We start from the raw sequence: 22,362 nt of genomic DNA on the forward strand, positions 1-22,362 counted from the left end.
ATGGCAGGGTTTCCTTTTCTTTTATGGCTGAATAATATTCCATTGTGTATCTACACCACATATTTTTTTTATCCATTCATCTATTGATGGACACTTAGGTTGTTTCCGTGCTTTGGCCACTGTGAATAATGCCTCAGTGAACATGGGGGTGCAGATATCTCTTTGAGATCCTGATTTCATTTCCTTTGCATGTATACCCAGAAGTGAGATTCCTGGAGCAAATGGATCATATTTCTATTTTTCATTTTTTGAGGAACCTCCATCCTGTTTTCCACTGGGACTGCACCTATTTTACATTCCCACCAACAATGCACAAAGGCCCCCTTTTCTCTACATCCTCTCCAATGTTTGTTCTCTCTTATCTTTTTGTTAATACGAAAAACAAAAGAGAAGGGCTCTCGCTGTGTACGTGTGAAGGAACTTGCGGGGGTTGTGGGTCTTCTCACTGCCTTGTCTGATGTACTTAATTCAAGTGCAGAAGATATAGTTGCTACGATATAGGATTACTAAAAATAAGTGATCCAGAACATAAAGGTTTTGCAGAAAAACTGTCAATCTCTAAAATACTCTATATGTTTTCATGGCAACTAAGAATCCCTACCCTTGTCTGCGCCTTTGTTCCCTTCCTTTTCTGTGCTACCTGTTTTCAGTGACAAGCAAAAATATGATGCAGCAAAACTAGGAAAAGTCCTCAGTACTTAAAGGGTCAGTAGCCCAGCCAAGTCTTATTGGATGATGGGCAGATTAAGGCACAAGAGTAATTTTTTTCACTAATGCACATCTTAGAATTATGTGATTTTTAAAATTATATACTACAGAGTAAGGAACATACGTGACACAATCCTAATAATCACTTAGATGTTTCTTTTCAAAATCCTACTCTTCCAAAAACACCTGTATTCTAACATGCTTGATCACATGAATGCTGTGTTTTTCATGTATTATTTTCCAGGTTTTCTTCAATATCATGGTATCTTTGAAGAAAATCTGTGTACCATGGGGTCATTTTTCAAATTCAGATATACATAGAAACAGATGCTCTCACTTTCTAATTTCTCGAGAACTAAACATAAGGCTGAGGATATTCTGTTTTGAATAGCTTTTTATGTTTGTTTTTGCATGTGGTTTTTTTTGTGTGTGTTCAGCTGTGTGCAAGTCCATCATTTTATGATTGATTACAAGATGCTTTGTTTCATCATTCTGTAATATCCTCCTGTTTTGACAGCATGATCACATTTGCATGTCCTATCCAGGGGTGGTGGAGAGATGCCAGTTGCCATTGCGGGGATTCTGATGTCCCCCATCAAATCTAGTCATGAGATGAGGATGGCCTTTGAAAAGCCACATGCAAATGTTTAAGAAACCTTTAACAAGGTTTCTTAAAGCCAGAAGTTTGCAAAACTCTTGTCCTGCCACCCTGAATGGTATTAGTTTAAACTATTAAGCTAGTTAGTTTAGGACTTAACTAATAACTAAACTAACAGATTAAGCAGTTTAATTGTTACCTAAACAACCATGTAAATACACACATATCAGTTTCATAAAATGACCTATTAGCTTCAGCTGACGACTGCAGTTTCTTCACCTTCTGTGATTAGCATCTTCCAGGTTTGAGAAATACAGAGGCATCTGGGAAACATAAAATAAAAGGTGCTATGTCCATAAAATACCCTCTTACTTCTGAAAAAGAAAGAAAAGAAACAGAAAAGAAAAAAGAAATTCAATTGTGACACATTGTGAGGCTTATGACCACTATGTTTGCCTTTCAGATCCCCAGCTCAAGGGTATAGTGACCAGGTTATATTGCAGGCAAGGCTACTACTTGCAAATGCACCCCGATGGAGCTCTCGATGGAACCAAGGATGACAGCACTAATTCTAGTAAGTGACAACCTCAGGCCACCAGTGAACACAATTGGTAGAAGATATGCTGCTACTTAAATGACTTTTAAAAATACACTTGCAAATATTGGGTTATGTTCATTCATTTTTACAGATGTTACACAATAGAGTGCCATTGACAATTTTACTTGGACCACATGGATGGAAATATTCATAGAGCCACAAAAGAAACCTGTCATTTTAAGAGACGTATTAGTTAATCTTTTCAGGTTTTTTTTCCAAACAATTGTCATATCCAGCATTATTGTTACTTTAATCTCATTATCATCAAAGTCAAGTAACTACACTGACACGTTCAGGTGAAAGTTGATTACATGTTTACTTTGGATGTTTTATCTTTATTAGGCCTGTAGCTTCTTAATGATAACTGGAAATTCAAGAGCTACAAGGATTAGTTGTTTCAAATAATAGAAATGTTATGTTTCAAATAATAGAAATATTATTTTTCAAATTCTTTGTGTTCAACAAGAAAAGATAATATCTTTCTTTATAGAGAGAACATGAAGGCTGTGTGCTTTTAAATGCATTGTACAAATTGTTTATTTGATAAAATTGGGTCTGTGCTTTTAATTTTTTTTATTTAAAAAGCCACCCACTTTCCCTTGTTTTAATGTCTGTCTTCATTTTACTATTTCTTTATATATAACTTTTCTTTGTATTTTTATTCTGGTGCCTGCCCCTCTTGTTCAATTTTGTTTTCCTTTCCCATTTTCTGTTCATACTGGCCTCTGATTCCCTTTAGTTTAGCACATCAGTTCTAAAATAGACACACTTTTTATTGCTCGGGAGAATTAGTGAAAAGCAAAAATTGATTTTATTAGAAATATTTAATCACATATTACTAGTAGATATGAATCTTTTCATTGATTTATCATTTATCCTTCATATACAGAACATCATTCTATGGAAAGAAGGAGGCTTTGAATACATATAACCAAATTATAGATTCTTCCTGTTTTAAAGTCTAGTAATCAACTGTTGAGAAGCACTGATTCTGAGAGCAGCTAATGATATAGACTATTTTTGCATTTGGTGTTGCTAAGTGAAATATCAATATTTTCCCAGCCATTGTGTTTATATTTTAGACTTTGGACATCGCTTCATTTTTTATTTTTCTTTCAATTTTAAATATTTTCTTTGTTTATCTACATTCTCCTCCTATTCAATGTTTAATCTTTTCCTCTCTTTGTTTATATTATGTCATCCTTTTATACTTTAAATTTTTCCCTATCATATTTGTTCATTGATTTTTGTTCGCTTTATTTCCTCTTTTGATTTAGAAAAAGAGAAGGTAAAGCAATTCAGACACAGGGAAGAAAGAGAAGACATTTTTATTCATAAGACTGATGTCAAACATTGTTTACTTTTTGGGATTTTGATATTAGGTTGAACTTTAAAAATCATCAGCACTTGACCATCTTTGACCTACAAAAGATGTCAGTTTCTACTGATTCACGTTAATACATATATATCTGCTCATTTTCCCTTCCCCACTTTTAACTCCTTACCCATTCTTTGACAAAACGCATTCTCTTTTTCTTACATCTTACAGTCATGGGGGTCATGGACTTTAGAGATTCCTAAGTTCTGATGTCTTCAGTGTTCTCTGATTTTCTTCGGCCAGAGTCTAGTAGAGCACGAGAACAAGTTTTCCATAACTATGGTTATGATAAGAGCTATGACACTCTGATTTATCAGACTAGAGGTTGATGCCATCCATTTTGACAAAAGTTTTCAAGAAAGGGAATATACTATAGCCGTATGAAAATGCTGCTTAGTTGGACTTCCCGGAAAAATAATTTCCTTCAAACAAATGGTTTATGAGTTTTTTCCCTACCTTCTCCTTTTGTTTTTGTAATGCCAAACAAATTGGTTATTTTTCGTGATGGAATCAATATGGAGTTAAGAAGTGTCAAGTAGACACTGTCTTTTAAAAGCATATTGCTTCACAACTGAGTAAGCAGCACAGTATTTCCTAAATTGTGAAAGTACAGATGTAGACATTATACACACACGTGATTATATCTGGTTATCTGCATAATATTAAACAGTAGACTGGAAAGCTGAGATAGTGAAAGATACTAGACCTTCTGTTGCTGAATGTATGTGGCTTCTTTCCTCCTATAGTGTAACTGCACCCGAGGAACAAGAATCTCTGGGTGGCTAGTGAAATCCTTTCTAATCCCCTTAGATACTGGTGAGGAACAGTTCTGGGAACCAAGCAGGAACAGGAGCCCCAGTGGACAAGCAAATCAGAATCAAATCAGAGTGACCTCACTAGAGGGACTTAGATTCCTATGCAAAGATCTGGCCCACGGTTTCTTTTCTTACAAGTTACCATTGCATTTTATGTGCCCTTTAAGCCAGTTAGCTTAGTTTCTTTACCATTTCAACATTTGCAAAGACAAAGCAGAACAGAATAAGACAGTCTGAGATAAATGTTTCCTTCTCAAAAGGTTATAAAAATTGTATGACTGTAAAATTTAATAAAACTTGGCAGATTGTAGCAGCTTTATAAAAGCAACGGGAATTACTAATTAACTCTACTTTTGTGTACTATCACCATCTTAATTGAAAAACACAGGTCTTTAGGATGAATTTTAAGATATTTTCTTTTCTCTGGTTTATCACAGTAGTCTTCTACTCCTAGGGAAATCGTTAGCCCTGAAAAGTGTTCTTTAGAAATGGGGGTGAGCGTCAGAGATGCTGACAGACAGACAGGTCCTCATTAGAGCACTGCCCTTTTTGCTTGAGGAAGGCTATGATGTAATAATTCACAAACACATTCCATTTTTTTATATTTCTCTGAATACAAAACAAGGATTAGTCATCTATAGATAGGAAAAATAAAGAGAAATAACCTACACGTCACCCTGATGCCATCCCAAAAGTCATCAAATGACAAAACTGAGGCTTGAATCTTCAAATTTTCGTGATTTGAGCTCAATAAATAGCCCGCTACTGAATATGAGATTACTTAAAACTAGGTAAAGTCAGAACCACCCTGCTCAGCTTCCTTTGTCAAAAAATTTAAATGTGTTGGAAAGGAGAAAGGCCTGCAGGCGAACCTGATACTAATGTCCTCCCAGGCTTAACAGCCTGAGGTCTAGAACTATCTGGGCAAGAAAATGGTTGATGATGGATAATTGGTCCTAATAGAGAGGTACTGGAGCAACTCACCTGCTTACCTAGGCTTGCACGTGCCCTGGAAAGATCTTTCACAAAAGGTAGTGGGCGCCTGGGTTAATTCATCACCACCCTCATTTTCCGGGGTGTGTTTCTTTAAAATTCTTAGAGTTTCCCTTCTATCTACTAAAGGTCAGCATTACCATGACTATGGTGTTTGATTAGGGAGTGGTTTTCTTCCCCAATTTGCTTCTGGGGATGCCCCGGGGGTTTTCCTGTGCTCTTAAACTTCTTTGTCCGCATCACCTGATACTGCAAGCAGAAGAGGACTATAGAAAAATCCATATGCAATAACTATTGCAAGATCAAAGCCTCACACAAACCAATCCCTCTCACCTTAGAAGTTCCGAACCTGATAACTTGCTGTTTAAAAATGGCGGGTCACTCACAGTGCCCACTCCCGGACAGGCCTTAGGAAGGTGGTTCTCACCTTGGCTGTAGGTCAGGGTCATTTGAGGAGCGTTTTTTTTTTAAAAATCGTGATGCCCTAAACCCACTCCCAGAGACTGATTTAATTCCATTGGTCTGGAGTTGGGCATGGCCATCCTATTTTACGAATACAGCTAGTTTTAAAGTGCAGCCAGGGTTGAATGAAATTCACTATTATATGGAGACTGCAGTGTTCCACAGAATGAACAAAGTAGCATGGACATCTTCATTATTCTTACTCCCCTAGGTCTTGTGATATTGCTTTATAATTATGTTATATACAAGAAGAGTGAAAAAACGTAAAGATGTTTCATTTAATGTGGGTATCTGTGGTTTTGATTAGCGCCATGGTTCAGTCATGGTCAGCTCTGAATAGGTTTCCACATTACGGTGGTTCTATGGATTCACTTTCTGTTTTCATCCTGTAAATTGTAATAACTATTATTATAATTATTATTCAGGTCACAACCAAAATCCTGGGGAGGGGGACTGTTTTTTTTTAGTACAATCATTTTAGACTATCTTCTATAATTTTACTCTTTCCCATACTGTATTATTTTAGTGAGTTCATGATGCACTTACCTTCTAGGATTATTCCATCTGGCCTATATCAATTATATGGCACCTACAAATACCATTAGATATGTATGAAGGTTAGAATAATTAAGTTTGAATAGGTTAGGATAGAATAGTTTGCATGGACAGATGTACAATTATGGTTTTCAAAAAAAACTTTTGCACATAAATCAGGAATTACCCTGTGATGCCCATCCTATCAAAATATAAGGGAGATGGGACAGTTCAGGTATTATAGAAGACAGTGAAAATGGCCAGTGGCTTTCTCCCATGAAGAAGGAATACTGAGAGTTACCATGACACAAATACTCAATAAATCCACACTCACGTTTAATATTAAATAATAGAAATAAGCAAACATAAGCCTTATTCCTCCATAAGGATATCATAAGCCCCTAGAATCCAACAGAAGACAATCCAGTGTTAGTTTGCATCATGAAAGCTAATATCCACCTAACCATATACACCCCTGAGTGTTCTTGCAGGATAATTTTCTAGGGCCATGGCCTGCCATTTTCCTTTCATCATCTGAGGAGCACAGACATCTTGAGATCTCAAGATCAGTAATATGTAATAATTGGAAGAGAGGGTATAATTTTCCCCTACCCCATTCAGAGAAAACATGTGCCTTGGAGTTAAATAGAACACAATTTAGAAAGTCCATTTAAAATTATGCACTGAGTAAACCTATCGATTTAAGTCAAAATTGCCCACATTTTTCAAGCTATGTATCTTTTGTGGAATAAAGGTGAGAGCCTTAACCTAAGATATTTTACTTGTACATTTACTGCGACATTTTAGTGTTTTCATTGCCTCTTCTGGCCTGGTTCTATTACTTAGAATTAGACTTGAATTAAGAACTTGAATGGGAGCAGATAACCTCCCATAATTAACAGTTATCTTATAAATGTGTCTCTGATAAAATCTCCAAAATCATCCAGCAGTTATCACCAAGAATAGTGCTAGAATACCCACTACACAGACACATGTAACCATGACATGGAAATGCATTATTAAGGATGTTAAGACTTTTTTTAAAAAAAAATCAGTGGTAACATTGCTGTCTGCACAATGTGAAATATATGTAAAAATACATTTTTGTCTATAAGAGAAGAAACAGAACATGGAAACATGAGTTTTTATCTCTTAAGTGGGTAAAATTGAATACTTTTCCCTCTTTGTTTTAGTTTTCACTCATAGTTTTATGAAATATTAATAAAGAAAATTATCTATGAAATTTGCATGCCATTCAGTTTGATTAGTTCTTTCTAAATTTAGCACATTGGCAGGTGCACATCATTTCTGGGCTCTGCTGACATATCATGTTGGTTCTGCAAGAGTAATTTAGTTTTGGAATTACCTTTTAAACTTCTTGCCTGTCCTACATTGCAGTGATGAAGCAAACCTTCTACTTAAAAGACCAGAATAAACACTCAACTTGGGCTCTTAAAATTCTGCTCTTTCAGAATCTTTGTAGCTTATTTCTTTTGCTATCAAACGGTGTCAGAGACAGTGATACTATAATCACGATTACAGGCTTGATTCTAGAATCACACTTACAGGCTTGATTCTGTTTATTATGCCATCAGTCCTTCAGAATGCTATAGGGAGACTGATAAGATCTATAAATTGGAGCTCAAGTGCAAATTTTACTTGTAACAGAAACTTCTTAAATAGAGAAATTAAAAGTTAATGAATTGGAACTCCTCAGAAGGTTGTAGCAAGCATAATGTTTCTCAAATAGAACAAATGAAACAGAGAAAAGGGATGGGGATGCTTTGCTTCTTCCTGCCCTTTGGTGACAGACTGTCTTTCTCTTAACAGCACTGTTCAACCTCATACCAGTGGGGCTGCGCGTCGTGGCCATCCAGGGAGTGAAAACAGGGTTGTATATAGCCATGAATGGAGAAGGTTACCTCTACCCATCAGTAAGTAGCATGCCCAAGATATTGGCCATTCATTCAATGTCTGCAAAATAGCGATAGCATCAACCACAAAAGTGAGACAGTTCTGTCTCATGACTCTCATTTTTGCTTTAGTATTTGACCTTTACTGCAATGCTGTAGGAGCTATTAATTCATTAGTCATCAATGTTTGATAATATCAGTGTATCAAGTGGAAGAGTTATATCACCTCTTAAAATTGTGCATTTGCATATTTTTATATGGCCCAGTTCATAGAAAATTGAGCAATTTTGAAAGCATTGAAATTAATATAATCTTTTTCTACTGTTTAGAATTGTGCTTGTCTTAGGGAGTTTCTTGTAAAAGATTATTTTATAAAAAGAAACGGAAGAAATGTGAATTCTAAAAAAGTAAATTTAGGAGAGAGTAGTTCTTTTAAAAATGAGAATTCAGATTGAGTAAATGCTTTATTGGGAAAATAATTCTGATATCAAAATGGATATTGCATTTAAATTTAAGCAAGTCTCGGTTTTGTGTTAATGTATACTAGTAGCTGGGCACCTTCCAGCCTCTTCTGGAATATTTACTGTTTACAAATGATTCATATCCGGATATACTATATCCATATATTATAATGCAGTTAGAATTCATATCTGTCACAAGTCCAAGCAATAGAGACTTAGGTGAAAATACTTCTTTCCACTATCCCTTGAGCAAAAGTGGATAAAATCATGGAGCCTCAAAGAAAATTCTCTTATTTGGGTTTGCATGTCATCTTAGTATAAATTCTTTAAAACTCTGTTGTTGTTAAATATCATCATCAAAAAAACCACATGTAAACATACATACATTTTACATACACACACACACCTAAAACTTAAGCAGAGAAGAAGCATTCTCTGGGGCCTCCCGTGCAATGTGATATATTTTCTTCAGCAAATCCGGGAAATCCTGTCAAAGAAGATGAAATATGAACTGCAGATCCCCTTCGTGGTGAGCTGGGAAATGCTCTTGTCCTTTGGAACCTTCCTCCGCCTTCCCTGAAGGGTGTTCCTGCACACAGACCTGGGCCCTACATTATGCAAATTGCATTCTGTTTCACAAGATGAATATTCAACATATTGGGAGCAAGGGGAAGCTAGAATTCCCTATCTCTCCTTTAGGAAAAATGCGATTCAGATAAAGATCATTTTCTAGAGATACCTTATTTCAGATAAAAGTCAGTTTCATTGATTTGACTTTTGTTTCTTTTACCCGCAAGTAATCTCTGAGATGCCTAAAAATTATTAGATGCAGTTTCTGCCATAGCTTCTAGTTCTGTTTCTGCTGATGATTTTATCATGTTGTCCTGCTCAGGTATATGCATTGATGTCAGGGGAAATGTAAATGTTTGTTTGATCTTTTTGCTTCTGAGATGCTTTCTGTTTTCTTGTGATGAAGTTGCACGTGTATGCCGTTTTTTTAAAAGGTAGAGAATATCATCGTATGTGTCTTAGCTTAAAATCCAAGTGCTGGTTGTGTCCAGTGCAGTCTAAGTGGTGCAGCAAGAACAGACTGAGGACAGAGCTAACTGCCCAGTCCAGTCCTCGGCACCTTAAATACGGCCTTTCCACCCAAAACTCAGATCTGTGGGCAGCACCTGCCCTAGGATTAGTCCCAGGAACACCATCAAGCTTTTTATCTGACCCACTGTTTTCTACTCTCACCTTCCAGATTCTCCAGGTACTTGGCTTCTGTGCCTCCCTTTTGGTGTCTTGATTCTCTGATTTGCAGGTCTTGGTTTTCTCCTCTTCTCATTTTTGACTCTTTGCTCTGAACCCAGGCCCTGGTAAGGAGCGCTCTATTCACCCAGCCTTACCCTAAAACGTCCCCTGCCCAGGCCAGGCCCTTAGCATGCTCAGCATCTTGTAGGAAAAGGATTTAGATAAAAATTGAATGCGATTTCCAGTTTTTACTAATATTCTACGGTTAAAGTGCTCTGTTTATTTCAAGGTAATGAAATTTGAACTGCAAATATTTCAGGAAAAAAGAATGTTTTCCCACATTCAGTCCTTTATTCCATAATTAGTTTCTGAGAGCCTACTAAAATAATAATCTAGAACAACACAATATAACAATTACTATAATATGTAATAATAATAACGGTTAATATGTATCTAGTGTACTCTGCCTAGCACTGTTCTAAGTGCATTACAGTCTTAGCTCATTTAATTCTCCCAACCAATTAAGCAAATATTGTTAAAATGATAATACTGATGAACAGAGAGCTTAAGAATCTGTGCGGTCACCCAGGGAGTAGACAGAGAAGACAGGATTTGAGCCTTATTAGTCTGACTCATTAGCTTACATTTTTAACTGTTTCACTGTACTGCTTTCATGTGCCAAACAGTTTTCATAATATGGTCTGGCACCCATTCTAAGAAGTTATAAACACAAGATGATGTAATAAAAATCTTTAGAGAATTGTTACCTAGGGAAGAAACTTAATTTTAATTATTAAGAAGCATCATTTGAAACATAATCTGTTTCCTTTGGAGATTCTCAAATTTAAAAATCGTAGAAAATGATATTTATCGGAGGAAAGATTGATATTATATACTGGGTGCTTAATATTCTTAAAATGTATCACATGTAACGTTTGAGCTTAAATTTTTAAAGCCGACATGGTTAACCCAACTAAGAAGTTTTGAACTAAGTTGAATAACTTTTTGAAAAGGAAAACTCCACTCAAGCTAAGATTTACAGAAAAAAGTTAATGAAGATTGAAGTCCGAGAAACGAAGGAATCTGTTCTAAGCTTATGCCCACTTTAAAAAGATCAAATTAGACTAGTATCTGATATGAGACCGCATTTATTGAGGATCTATAAATTTAGAACATAGGCAATAAAATCCTCAGATCATTCAAAGTGAGTTCCATTAAATGAAAGTCACACTAGGAGTCTGACTTGGAGTGTATATTCCTCTATTTGTATTTCAGGAAGTAACTCTCATAATCCCTTGCCATCCAAATAAAGATATTTAATTTGTCAGATAATTCCACCTCAGGGGGATGAAAGAAGTTATCTTGACTGAGATGTAAATAATCACATTTCCGATGCTGAAGGCACTTGTTCCCTGTGGAATCTCTTCTTCAACATGACAAGAGTCATTTCTTTTGTGGTCATAACGATTGTAATATGTTTCTTGAAGATGCCTCTCAAGAGATTTGATGTTAGATACAAACAGTTTGCTTGAAGATAGAATGCAGGCTGCATGGTCACAGAACAGAAACTGACAAGGAAATACTTTTTTAAAGAATTAGTTTAAAATGATATTTAGGAAAAATGCATGTTGACCAACTATAAACTATTTGTAGTGCACTTGTATTTCTGTGCCCATGGAGTGATGTGTGAGTTCTTTGCTCATCCCTGATATCCGTCTTGACTCTGAATAGCATCTCTGGACATCCATCCTCAGGAAACTGCTCACTATTTATCCCAGTGCTGGTGGGGTACCCTAGCCGTGCCTCCCAGTGTTCTGTTTTTCTTTAGGTACCAGGCAGTACATGAGATTAATCATGTAATCTGAGCTACAGTGACTGTCACTGGCCATCACTATCCATTGCAGGTGAGCCAAGGGTCTCAGTAGCCTCTGATGACTGCTCATCCTGGGCACCAGCCTTTTGTTCTTTGATGTGACCCCTGGGAGCCAGGAGGCAAAACTCTAACTGAGGTTTCCATTCATCTGGTTACACAGAGGTGCCCCTTCCATTTTTCATCTTTCATTCTTCATCTCTCTGAATGGGTCAATTTCTTTATCTTAAAAAGTGTATTAAATTTGAGATGATTGTTAATGTCTTTGTTATTCTAAGAATCTATGACTCTATATGCATGTTTTTCTGCACAAACAATATCTAACACCTTTTGAGAATGTATATATGTGTGTGTATGTGTGTATATATATATATATATATATATATATATATATATATATATATATATATATATCATTTGTGTGTATCTGATTTGTGTGTGTTTCAGTGGAATTACACATTGTGCCTAAATTACACACACATTTATTTACATGATTACAGTTCTGGTCAGAGTGTTTCTATTTCTTTGTATGAAATGTTAAATAATAGTTTTAAAATTTACACCTATCCTAAGGGTTTACTTACCATGCTGAATATATATTTCTTTTTTTATCAAGTTTTCCTATGGTCTCTTCCACATTATGACTCAGATGGATATATCATCCAGGCTCAAAATGGCTATTATCCTTTCTTGGTATTTTGGCTCAGATAATTTCTAGTAATAAGAAAGCAAGTATAGTGCTTCAGTTAATTTCTCTCCAGCGTTCATGTAGTTCCTATGACCCTGAATACTGAGGCACAGAATATGATTGATTATGACAAAGGCAAGAATGCCGTCATTCTACTTAAGGTCACTTACCAGAAGGAAAAAACAATTTAGAAACAAAAGCAAATGGTAGACTACATATAACTAATTTTAAGTCGTCTTTGGACAAAAGGAAAATATGAAACATCCTATTCTTCTATTGTTAGGTTGATAGTAGGCAATAAAAATAAATAAATAAACGTTCCGGCTATCCAAGTTCCAGTGCCATTTTATGGAATTTGGAGGAAGGAATTGAGGTTGAGATGGAGAAGATACTAATAGGAAGAAGAGAGAAAAAAAAGAGAAGTGAAAAGAAAAGGAGATAATAAATCGGCAGTAGGAAGATGCATTAGGCATCACTGGGGTAAAGGGGGAGAAAAGAAAGAGAATGAAGGGAGGATGAGAAAAGGAAACGGCCAAGGGAAGAAAATGGGGAAGATACATCACAAAGAGGGGAGAGAGGGCAGGTCATACCTTCACTCCCTCCAACACATTCCTGGAATCCACCTGACTCCTGGCTCCAGCCTCCCACTATGGGGTGGAGAAAACAAAATCCTCCTTCTAGAAGCACAGTCTAGAGTTTCTAATCACACCTAAAATATTTTTTCTTTTCTATCCCCATAACCACTTTCACCTATTTGCCCTTCCAGAATGGTAGCTATGCCTGGTTAGTATTATAGCCATATTTAACTTCCAAAGGATTATACCTGTAAGAATGAGTGGAAAGAGGTGAGTGGCAGTGTGAAAACCATTGCAGTAGTCCAGGTGAGGGATGCTGAGTGTATTCAATGGAATGTTATCACCCTAAAGAAAGAAAGAAACCTGCCATTTTCAACAACATGGATGAACCTGGAGGGCATTATACTAAGTAAAATAAGCCAGACACATAAAGAAAAATGCTGCATGATCTTACTCATGGAATCTAAACAAGTCAAATACATAGAAGCAGAGACTTGAACTGTAGTTGCCAGGGGCAAGAAGGTAGGGGAATGGGGGAATAAAAGAAAAAGAAAGAAAAAAGAGTGAATTAAATAGAAATTACAAACTGCAAACATGTGTTTTGTTTGGACAGACTGTGTGTGTGTGTGTGTGTGTGCATGCACACACACACATACACACACACTGTGATCTGAATGCCTTTAGGTTGGGCAAGTACTCTACAGTCTACAGTTTGGCCACAATGACAACTACTCCTTTTTTTTTTAACTTTTATTGGAGTATATTTGATTTACAGTGTTGTATTAGTTTCAGGTGTACAGCAAAGTGAATCAGTTGTACATATACATATATCCACTCTTTTTTTTAGATTCTTTTCCCACATAGGCCATTATAGAGTACTGAGTAGAGTTCCCTCTGCTATACAGTACGTCCTTATTAGTTATCTGTTTTATATATAATAGTGTGTATATGTCAATCCCAATCTCCCAATTTATCCCTCCCCCCACTTTATCCCCGGTAACCATACGTTTGTTTTCTACATCTGTGACTCTACTTCTGTTTTGTAAATAAGTTCATTTCTAAGGGAAGACACTATATACACAGTAACTTTGTTTCTACGCACATGTTAACTTAGTTTCTGGGCCTAGAGACACTGGTGTTGGCAACCCGGGAATTAAGGGACTGGAAAGGATGAGAGATATTTGAAAGTGTTTCTTGGGGAGTTATGGGAAGAACTCTGCAGCTGTCCGGGTAGGGGAGGTGACAGAATCACGGCTCACTCTGGTGTGATTAACTCAGAACCTGGTGAGCTGTGATGCTTCCCTTGAAGAAAACAAAACCCAGAAGGAGGGGGAAGCCTGGGTGGAGGAAGGTGCTGCATTCAGTTTTGGAACCAGGATACCCAGGTGGGTTATAATCCCGCTGCTGGATGGTGGCTCGTGCATCCTGGAAGAACCACATCTAAGGGCTGTCTGAAGAATGGTTTGCAGATGGAGCAAGAATTGTTCTGTGACGGGTAGTGATTGTTTTCCCTTTCCTGCTGAACGTCGGACAAAGGTGAAGAAATGGGGTCAACAGCATCTGCGTGGATGAAGTTAGATATTAGAAAGAACATTATTAAGTATCATGACTTCTTGAAAAAGCTTTCTAATATATTTTGCTTGATTTCTAAATATACAGAATCGATAGAGGCAATTTTGGACACCAGGTAGTAGAGCAGAGGACTAGCTGAGTAAATTCATAACTTGTGCCTTTATAAAAATGATGCTAATAATATGGGAACAAAGTATCAGGCCTTTGGATATTCTTACAGTAATTTGCAATCCTCATTATACATAAGACTTACTCAGATAGCATTGTAAATATCCAGATCCCAGGACATTAACCTAAAAGGTTCCCATTCAGTGAGTTCGATATGCCTCAAAATCAGAATTTTGAATATGTGTCCCAGGCATTTCTAACACATGTCCCTGAAGGAGTACCCCTGATAAACAAGGGTCTGCATCACTGTCTCAGGAGCTGTGACTCTGAGATGACATGATTTTATATTTACCATTGCTTTATGATTATTGTTATTGTTGTTATTTACAAATTCATGGTACAGTTCAAGCCCTTTTGAAGTAAAAGCAGAATGACGTGACCATAAGTAGTGCTCAGCTTTCCCACTGATCAAATGAGCTGGCCTTTGAGGAGCTGCACAGAGAAAAGTCCCAGCCGTGATCGCTCTGCTCAATCTGGAAAGGATAGGACAAGAAATGTGTCCTTGAGCATCAAGATAAGATAGGGAAAGACAGGAATTTTGCTGAGACTTGAGAAAATGAAGTAAGAGAAATAGAAACAAAGACATTGAATTTGCAACTAGTAACAGCTGGTTTGCAAACTTGAAAGAAAACTAGTCTTCACCATGTAAAAAGCTCAGGGGTTCTCCCTGAGATGATCAGTCTGGGACCAGCACGCTCTGCTGACCTGAAGGACTGGTTCAGAACAAGGACATCCTGTCAGAGCAAGTTTTCAACGACAACGAAGCTGGGTTGCTTCAGAAGTGAACTCTTTTTAGGATTTTTTTAAAAAAATTACTTATAAAATATATCTATATTTAATAAATTGTGTATTTTCCCTAAGCCTCTGTTTCCTCGGAGACAAGATTGTTTTCCTCTAAGCAGGACCTTCCCACACAAGTCCCATTTCTGGAACAAAGGAGGCCTCCTTCTGCCCTAGACGATCAGCAGGTTCCTGATGCTTGGAGTTTCTTTTCCGGGTCCTGTGAAGAGGGTGGGTTGATCCCATGTGGGCCCACCATTATATACATTTCTTAACTATACCAAAGCCCCTACACCTCACAAAAATTAAACACATATGTCTGATAACAAGAGTGTGCAAGAAATATATAGAAGATCATCTCTGCTCAGTATAATTGTTCAACACTTAAATATAGGCTGAAGAATCAAGCACTCTGTAGAGATGTGTATAATCATAAATTCATTTATTTGCTCATTCAAATCAACCAGTATTATTGTATGCCTCCCACTGACAGCTATTGTGCTGTATGTGCTGGAGCTTCAAAGATATGTGAAAAATTCCCGATTTAAAAACAAACAAACCAACAACCAAAACCCTCTAAAGTCCAATAGATATGAGGAAATCATTCAGAGGGCATCTTGACTAGATGAATTCTAAGAGTCTCTTCTCCTCTCTTCTCAGAACCTGTGATTCCATGATTAGGTTTGTACATTTCCTATCACTCCTTTGATAGTGATGGATACGTAAGAAGTCTTCAATCTGTAGTTCTTGATTGCTTATTGTTAAGGTGGAATCAGTTTCACCAGCAAATTTTATGAATCTATTCCTTGAATGCCTTCCTTGTTCATGCTATTTATTATGCATGCCACTTATCTTTTTTCCCCACAAAAAAACATTAAGCATCAGCAAAGAAGATAGGAGTCTGTTAATTTCTCGAGTTAGAATTGCAGAAAAGCACTTATTTACACATTTCCTTTCCTGAAAGGGCATGATAAACTCACAGAGGCAGAACTTGGATATGCAATATCTGCCTCTATATCATGGTCATATTTACATTAATGGGTGAGTGGTAATGCTGTCTTCACCTTAAAAAAGAATCTCAAGGCAAAAAAGTAAACCCTGATTTCTAGTAAATTGTCGCTACCACTTGAACAATTTAAAACAAGAGCATGAATAATGATAATTAGAGAAAGGACTTCATTGTTTCTATATGTTCATAAATGATATACTTGTAGTGTCAAAGAAAAAATATCATTGCATTTTGCAATTTTATCCTACTTTACTCTAGGGTGAAAACTATAAAATACTGTAGATAGTAACAAAATTTAGGTTAGATCTAAATGTTTCAATTTTTTAAAAACCTGTATTTGTAGAGGATGGATGGTAGATGGTGAAAGGAGTTTTTATATGTAAGGAATTTCAAAGACTACCTGAAAAATTGAGTCCTAAATCAATAGATAATATTTGAGAACGAACTATCTCTTTGTTTTCATTCTCCACACCATGAAAAAACTTTTGCAAAAAAAACTAAATACATAAATGCTAAGAAGGCCGATATACCATATAGTGAATGACAAATCAGCTCTAACATTAAAGCAGTAATTAATACTACTAAAACTGGGGGAAAATTGTGATTCTTTAAAAAATTGTTTGTGTATGTGGAACGCCTCCTTATTGAAATTGTATACACCATCCACCCAAGTAAAGTTGAAGGGGTTTGTTTCTGATTACGTATTTTACTTTTAGAGAATTCTTTCTATTTCTGGGAATGGGGTTGTATGCAAGCTACTTGCCAGGGACTCTTAGAACGCATGAACCATGAGTTCATGGTGGGCTCTGAACAGAAATTGGGTGTTTCTCTCAGTTTCCTCAACGCAGCCCATTTCTTAGTAATTTACATGCCATTTCTTAGTTACTGGGAATTAATAAGAAATATTATTTAGAAAATAATTCATAAAAATATGACTCATTTTTTTCCAGAGAAACTACTATAGTTACCATTACTGAAAAACCAAATTGGCTGTTTTTCTTCACATTATTTACTAAAATTGGAAAAATTGTTCCTATAGTGAAAACTCTATTGTTCACATATATAGTTTTTATATATGTGAACTCCATACATTTTAACTTTGAATTATTTCTCTGTATTATGGAAGGGTGTTTTGTGCTCTGAGCTACTTAGGGTTTCACTGAATGTTGGCTGTTTGTCTTAAGGTAATGTATTCAATTTGGATTGCAAGTTCGTGGAAAGGTACACAGTGTACTTCTGAGTAAGGACATAGTAGATCTCTTGAGAGTTTTATTTAGAGTTAGGTATTGGTTTTAAGATCTGACAACTACGTGAAATGAAGAGATGAGTCACTTGTTAATAGGTACATCCCAACCCATGCCACAGCGTCATAATTGGTCGTTACTTGCTGTCCCAGTAGAGAAAGAGACTGAATGGGAACGAGATATTTTTGTGAGGCTTTGGAATTGCTACATCTCTGACAAGATGGAGATAATTTTATTTGGTTATTAATCCTGGATCCAGGGCACTATTTAGCAGAAATAGTTATTTGGACAAACAGGAAACATTATTCTACTTCACTCTTATGCTGGTACAAATAGTACCGAAAGGTACTAGCCTGACAAATGGTGAATATTGGTTTACGTCATGAGAGGAGGAGCTTGTATCCGTGTCACGTGAGAAATTAGCTGTGAATGCCCTTCACAAGGGCATAATGACAAGGGGTTGACCTTCACTGACTCCCCATTTGTGTTAACTTCTCCAGTTAACTCATCTGTCTCTCAACTCTGAACCCCTTATAACACTGTTTCCACTCTCTAAACCTGAGGCTGAGTGCATGAGAGATCCAGATCCTTGTCATGGCAAATTATTTTCCCTTAAGAGCTGCATATTTATTGTGGTATGGAAACAACTGTATTTATTAGGAGGCATGTAAAATGCTCACAATGCAAAGATGCACATTCATTTGCTAGCACCTCTTCTGCAATCAGTACTTATTACTCATATTATTTTTGCTATTGTGTTAAATGGTAAAAGAAAATTATGTAACTTCAGAAGAAATAATGGCACCTACTGCATTATTCATTATTTAAATATTGCCATTTAACGTTTTGCTTTCTATCCTGTAACCATCAATTAATGTTATCAATAGAAGCAATGGAAAAAATTTTTTATATTAAGAACTTGCAATTTAGATAACTCTACCTACCATATACCCAACTCCTACGTTGGTTTTATTCCAATTTCAATTAGAATTCTATGTTTCTTGCAATATTAATAACAGAAAAAATCAACTTTCAAACTGTTCAAAAGTTCTCTAGACAACTTTTACCTAGGGACGAGGTAAGAGGCATTCTCTTAATGTCCATGGAGAAATAAACTCTAATGTGAAATATCATATTAATATAAAGGAGGAAATTTTTAAGAAATTGTTCCACAGGTACCATAAATGGGTTAACTATTTTTCTAATGCAGTTTGAGTCCTTTACAAGACTGTTTTTACAGACTTAGCAAAGCCAAATGTATACCCAGGAGAATAGCAGTGAGCTTTTAATTTAAAATTACATTATGTGAGAATGCTTGTACATTGAAATGGGTAGACAGAAGAATTGCCTTGGGCAGTAGTTCCCTTGTGTTTACCTAAAAAAATCAAATAACACCTTGTAGGAATTTGAATGCAAAGTTCTTATTAATTTTTATGCATCATTTATGCAATAACAATAACCAAAAAGAGGGAAAAGAAACCATGTCAGGAATACGTGATTGTGTCAGACTTTGGTTCTCTGAGCCCTGAAAACCAGTCCTGATTTTATTTTATTCCTGATGGTCAGTCTTTGGGACCAGTTAGAAATTCCTCAGACTTGTTAAACCATTAACTACCAGGACTAAAATACCATGTTATTTAAATTTTTAATGAATAATAACTTCATTAGACATTATGTTCCTAATGTGACCAGGGAAAACTATGGAATGTGGTACATTGTAGTACTTCATTTCAATTATTTAATATTCCAGTCATTTGCTTAACAAGAGACTTTGCCCAAGGGTTTGCTGAAACACTGAATATCTGGCAAATTACTGTGTACTAATTGATCCAATAATGGCATGATAAAATTACGTTAACCATTCTGCTCAATACTTAATTGTATTTTCTATTGATGTCAGTGTTCTACCTAGAAGCATTTTGTCCTTTAAAATAATTTTTTACTCTGGAAAAAAAGTGGTAGAAATGCATTATCGGTTACTTAAGAGGTTTTTACATTTGAGGCCGTAACAGTGAGAACAGCAAGATAAAGATGTAGAAACATAATGCCCAAGTCCTGGAAATGTAGAGACTGCAAAGCCCCAGAGTTTTATGTATTAATGAAATAATCTTGTTAATCCCACTTCAGAGTGAGTTTTGCAAGGATAACTCAATAATCTTTAGGGATTACTGCATCATACCTGAGTATGTTACCACAGGGGAAAAATAGAATTATTGTACTGGGGGTGCCGTGTAGTGTGTGTGTGTGTGTTTGTGTCTAGCTGTTCTATAACCACAGACTACTAACACATACTCTTTTCCTACACGATGAAAAGGGTACACACGTAGAAATTACTATTCTGATATGTAAATGTGGGTGTTTTCTCTTAGTTCTCCTGTAGGCATTTTTCTGAATACTCATTGTGAAGTCCTATGAACATAAAATCAATCTTTACAGATAGTGTATAGAATTTATAATTCACAAATCCAGTTATTTTTAATTCTTCTAAGAGTTCTTCTTTTGATTCTTCTTCTACAACTCATTTCTTAGGTGGACAACAGAGTGGGATTGGTAGGTGGACGTGTATAATGGGAGGAGAAAATACCCAGTTCAGAAGACTAACTGAGGGCTGTCAATGCCACCAGCACTAATTGAAGCATTTGGGCCCTCTTGGTGACTCTGAGAATTCTGAATGAGGGCCCTCTTGGTGACTCTGAGAATTCTGAATGAGGGCCCTCTTGGTGACTCTGAGAATTCTGAATGACTTTTTATAGCATGATGATGACATTTGAAACGCTTTCCAAGAAATAGATGGAACACTCAATCCTGTTTTCTTTGATCGTGAGATATTGTGATTATGTTCTGGCGGAATGATGGCAACTAATTACGTAAGGTCAGCAGACATCGCCATGCCTATCACAGACACATCACGAACAAGTCAGAACTTCCCCAGCTGTGTGGTTGGCCTGGTGGGCACAGTGCCAGCCGCAGCATTCTCTCTCTGACACTTGTTCTGCCGCAGAGAGATCCCAGTGTGGAAGCCCTGGGTTAGCAGGGAAAGAAGGGGGCATTCTTCCTCTTCTCTGCTTATCTGTCCCAGGATCTCTCTTCAAAATTTTAAAAAGACTACAATTATGATACTGCGAAGGGCGTTTATATTGATGCATCAGTGTACGTACATGCTGGTCCTCGCCTCAAATAAAGATTCCACTTAAGCACGTGGTTCCTCAGATTTGTGCTCACGCAGTGTCAATTCTTGTAAGACATCTGCAAATATACTGGTTTTCTAAGTTTCAAAAAGTTTAATGAGTTTTAAAGAGAAATGAAATAACCTTTCTGAGGTCATTTTCCAATTATTAAAGCAACAAGCTTGTAGGAAAGAAAATCTGGAGCTTTGGGTTAAAAATATTTCCTTTCCTCTTCTTTTATTTTTTTAAGGGTTTACAGCTCAGTTCACTTCATTGGTAGCCCTCAGGGTTTCTTTATCTCATGCCTACAACTGTTATTACTATCTTTCTCTTAATGTCACATTGCTTTCACGCTGTCACTGAAATGACCTAGAAACAATCCCATCAAAGTAGATCCCATAAAATAACATTTCCATGGCATCTTTTTATGTCCTAAAACTAGATTAAATGTCAATACAGTATAATAAGTATATAATAAAAATAAACAGTTTATGCATGATTCTAAGGGGAACTTGTTACTGATTTTTAAATTTATTTCCTTGAAAACTAAATTCATTCATTCTGTGGGTTTTACAGTTTTTAAACACAGAATATAACTTCATTTTGGCCATGATTTTAGTAACACTTTTATTTCAACCTGCAGTAATATGTATCCTGTGTCATATTCTTAAGAGGGCCATTTTATCACCTTATTTTGAAAAGACAAACTTAATTTCTTGGAAAGATACACATGATTACAATGTGTGTCATCACATTGATGATTTTGAAAATATGTTTTATTTAATTGTGATACATTTCTGCGTCTCCTAACAGTGATCTTCTGTTGAAAAGTTAACCATATTCCTATTCATATTCGTATGAAAGAAATAACACCATTGCAAGGAAAATACTAGCATTCAAGGTGCTGATATGTATATATTAGGAGAAAAACATTTCATCCATATTTAGCTGTGAGGTTGGTTTCAATATATTTTCCATTTAGCATTTGTAATTCTGTCATAATGAAGAAGTATATAATTGTTTTATCCTATTTAATCTATGTGTAACAACCAAGGATATTTCTGGATATCCAGATTGCCAAGATGAATGAAACGTTAATGTTTTCTTTGTAAAAGATACTGAAAAAAAATTAAGGGGAAGAACATGTCCTTGGTTCAGCTCTACTGCCTTCAAGTTTGAAGGGGGTTGCCAGATAATAATATTTCAGTCCATTTCCATTTTCGTTCTTGCTAAGATCCTTGATAAGGTTGCTTGTCAGATACTTAGTTTTTGTACAGATTTCTACTTGTATATCCTTCATTATTGATTCTCCAGATGCTGATAAATTTTTTAAATAATCATAATATTTACAGGAGAAATAGGCACTACTTTGGCTTATGTATGTTTATATCATTCTTCTTGGACCATATAGTTTATTTTTAGTATCCTATTTTTAATCTTTTACTTTTGTCTTAGGTATCATGACAGCACTAGTAATGAACTGTGCACACCTGGAAATAAATTAGACACAACTCCTATTAGATCAAGCTGCTGTCCAGAGAATTGTAAGGGAGCAGCACAGAGCACAACAGGGAAACGCTGAAAAGACAC

The 22,362-nt window shown here is 36.1% G+C and overlaps 1 protein-coding gene and 1 long non-coding RNA gene across 6 annotated transcripts in view; one reads left to right on the forward strand and one right to left on the reverse strand.

Moving 5' to 3' along the window:
- FGF14 (fibroblast growth factor 14) overlaps positions 1-22,362 on the forward strand; it is a 626,727-nt gene that overhangs the window by 491,851 nt on the left and 112,514 nt on the right. For all 5 annotated transcript variants that reach the window (XM_082434707.1, XM_082434709.1, XM_082434710.1 and 2 more), the window contains 2 exons: positions 1,770-1,880; positions 7,917-8,020. In XM_082434707.1, the coding sequence (XP_082290833.1) occupies positions 1,770-1,880; positions 7,917-8,020 (215 nt within the window). The remainder of the gene's footprint in view (positions 1-1,769; positions 1,881-7,916; positions 8,021-22,362) is intronic.
- Positions 1-22,362, reverse strand: part of LOC309647422 — a 179,103-nt gene that overhangs the window by 116,813 nt on the left and 39,928 nt on the right. The gene's annotated exons all lie outside the window — the stretch shown is intronic.

The sequence above is a fragment of the Balaenoptera physalus genome (genome assembly GCF_965194825.1).
Source record: "Balaenoptera physalus genome assembly, chromosome: 18".
In the NCBI taxonomy this organism is placed as follows: Eukaryota; Metazoa; Chordata; class Mammalia; order Artiodactyla; family Balaenopteridae; genus Balaenoptera; species Balaenoptera physalus.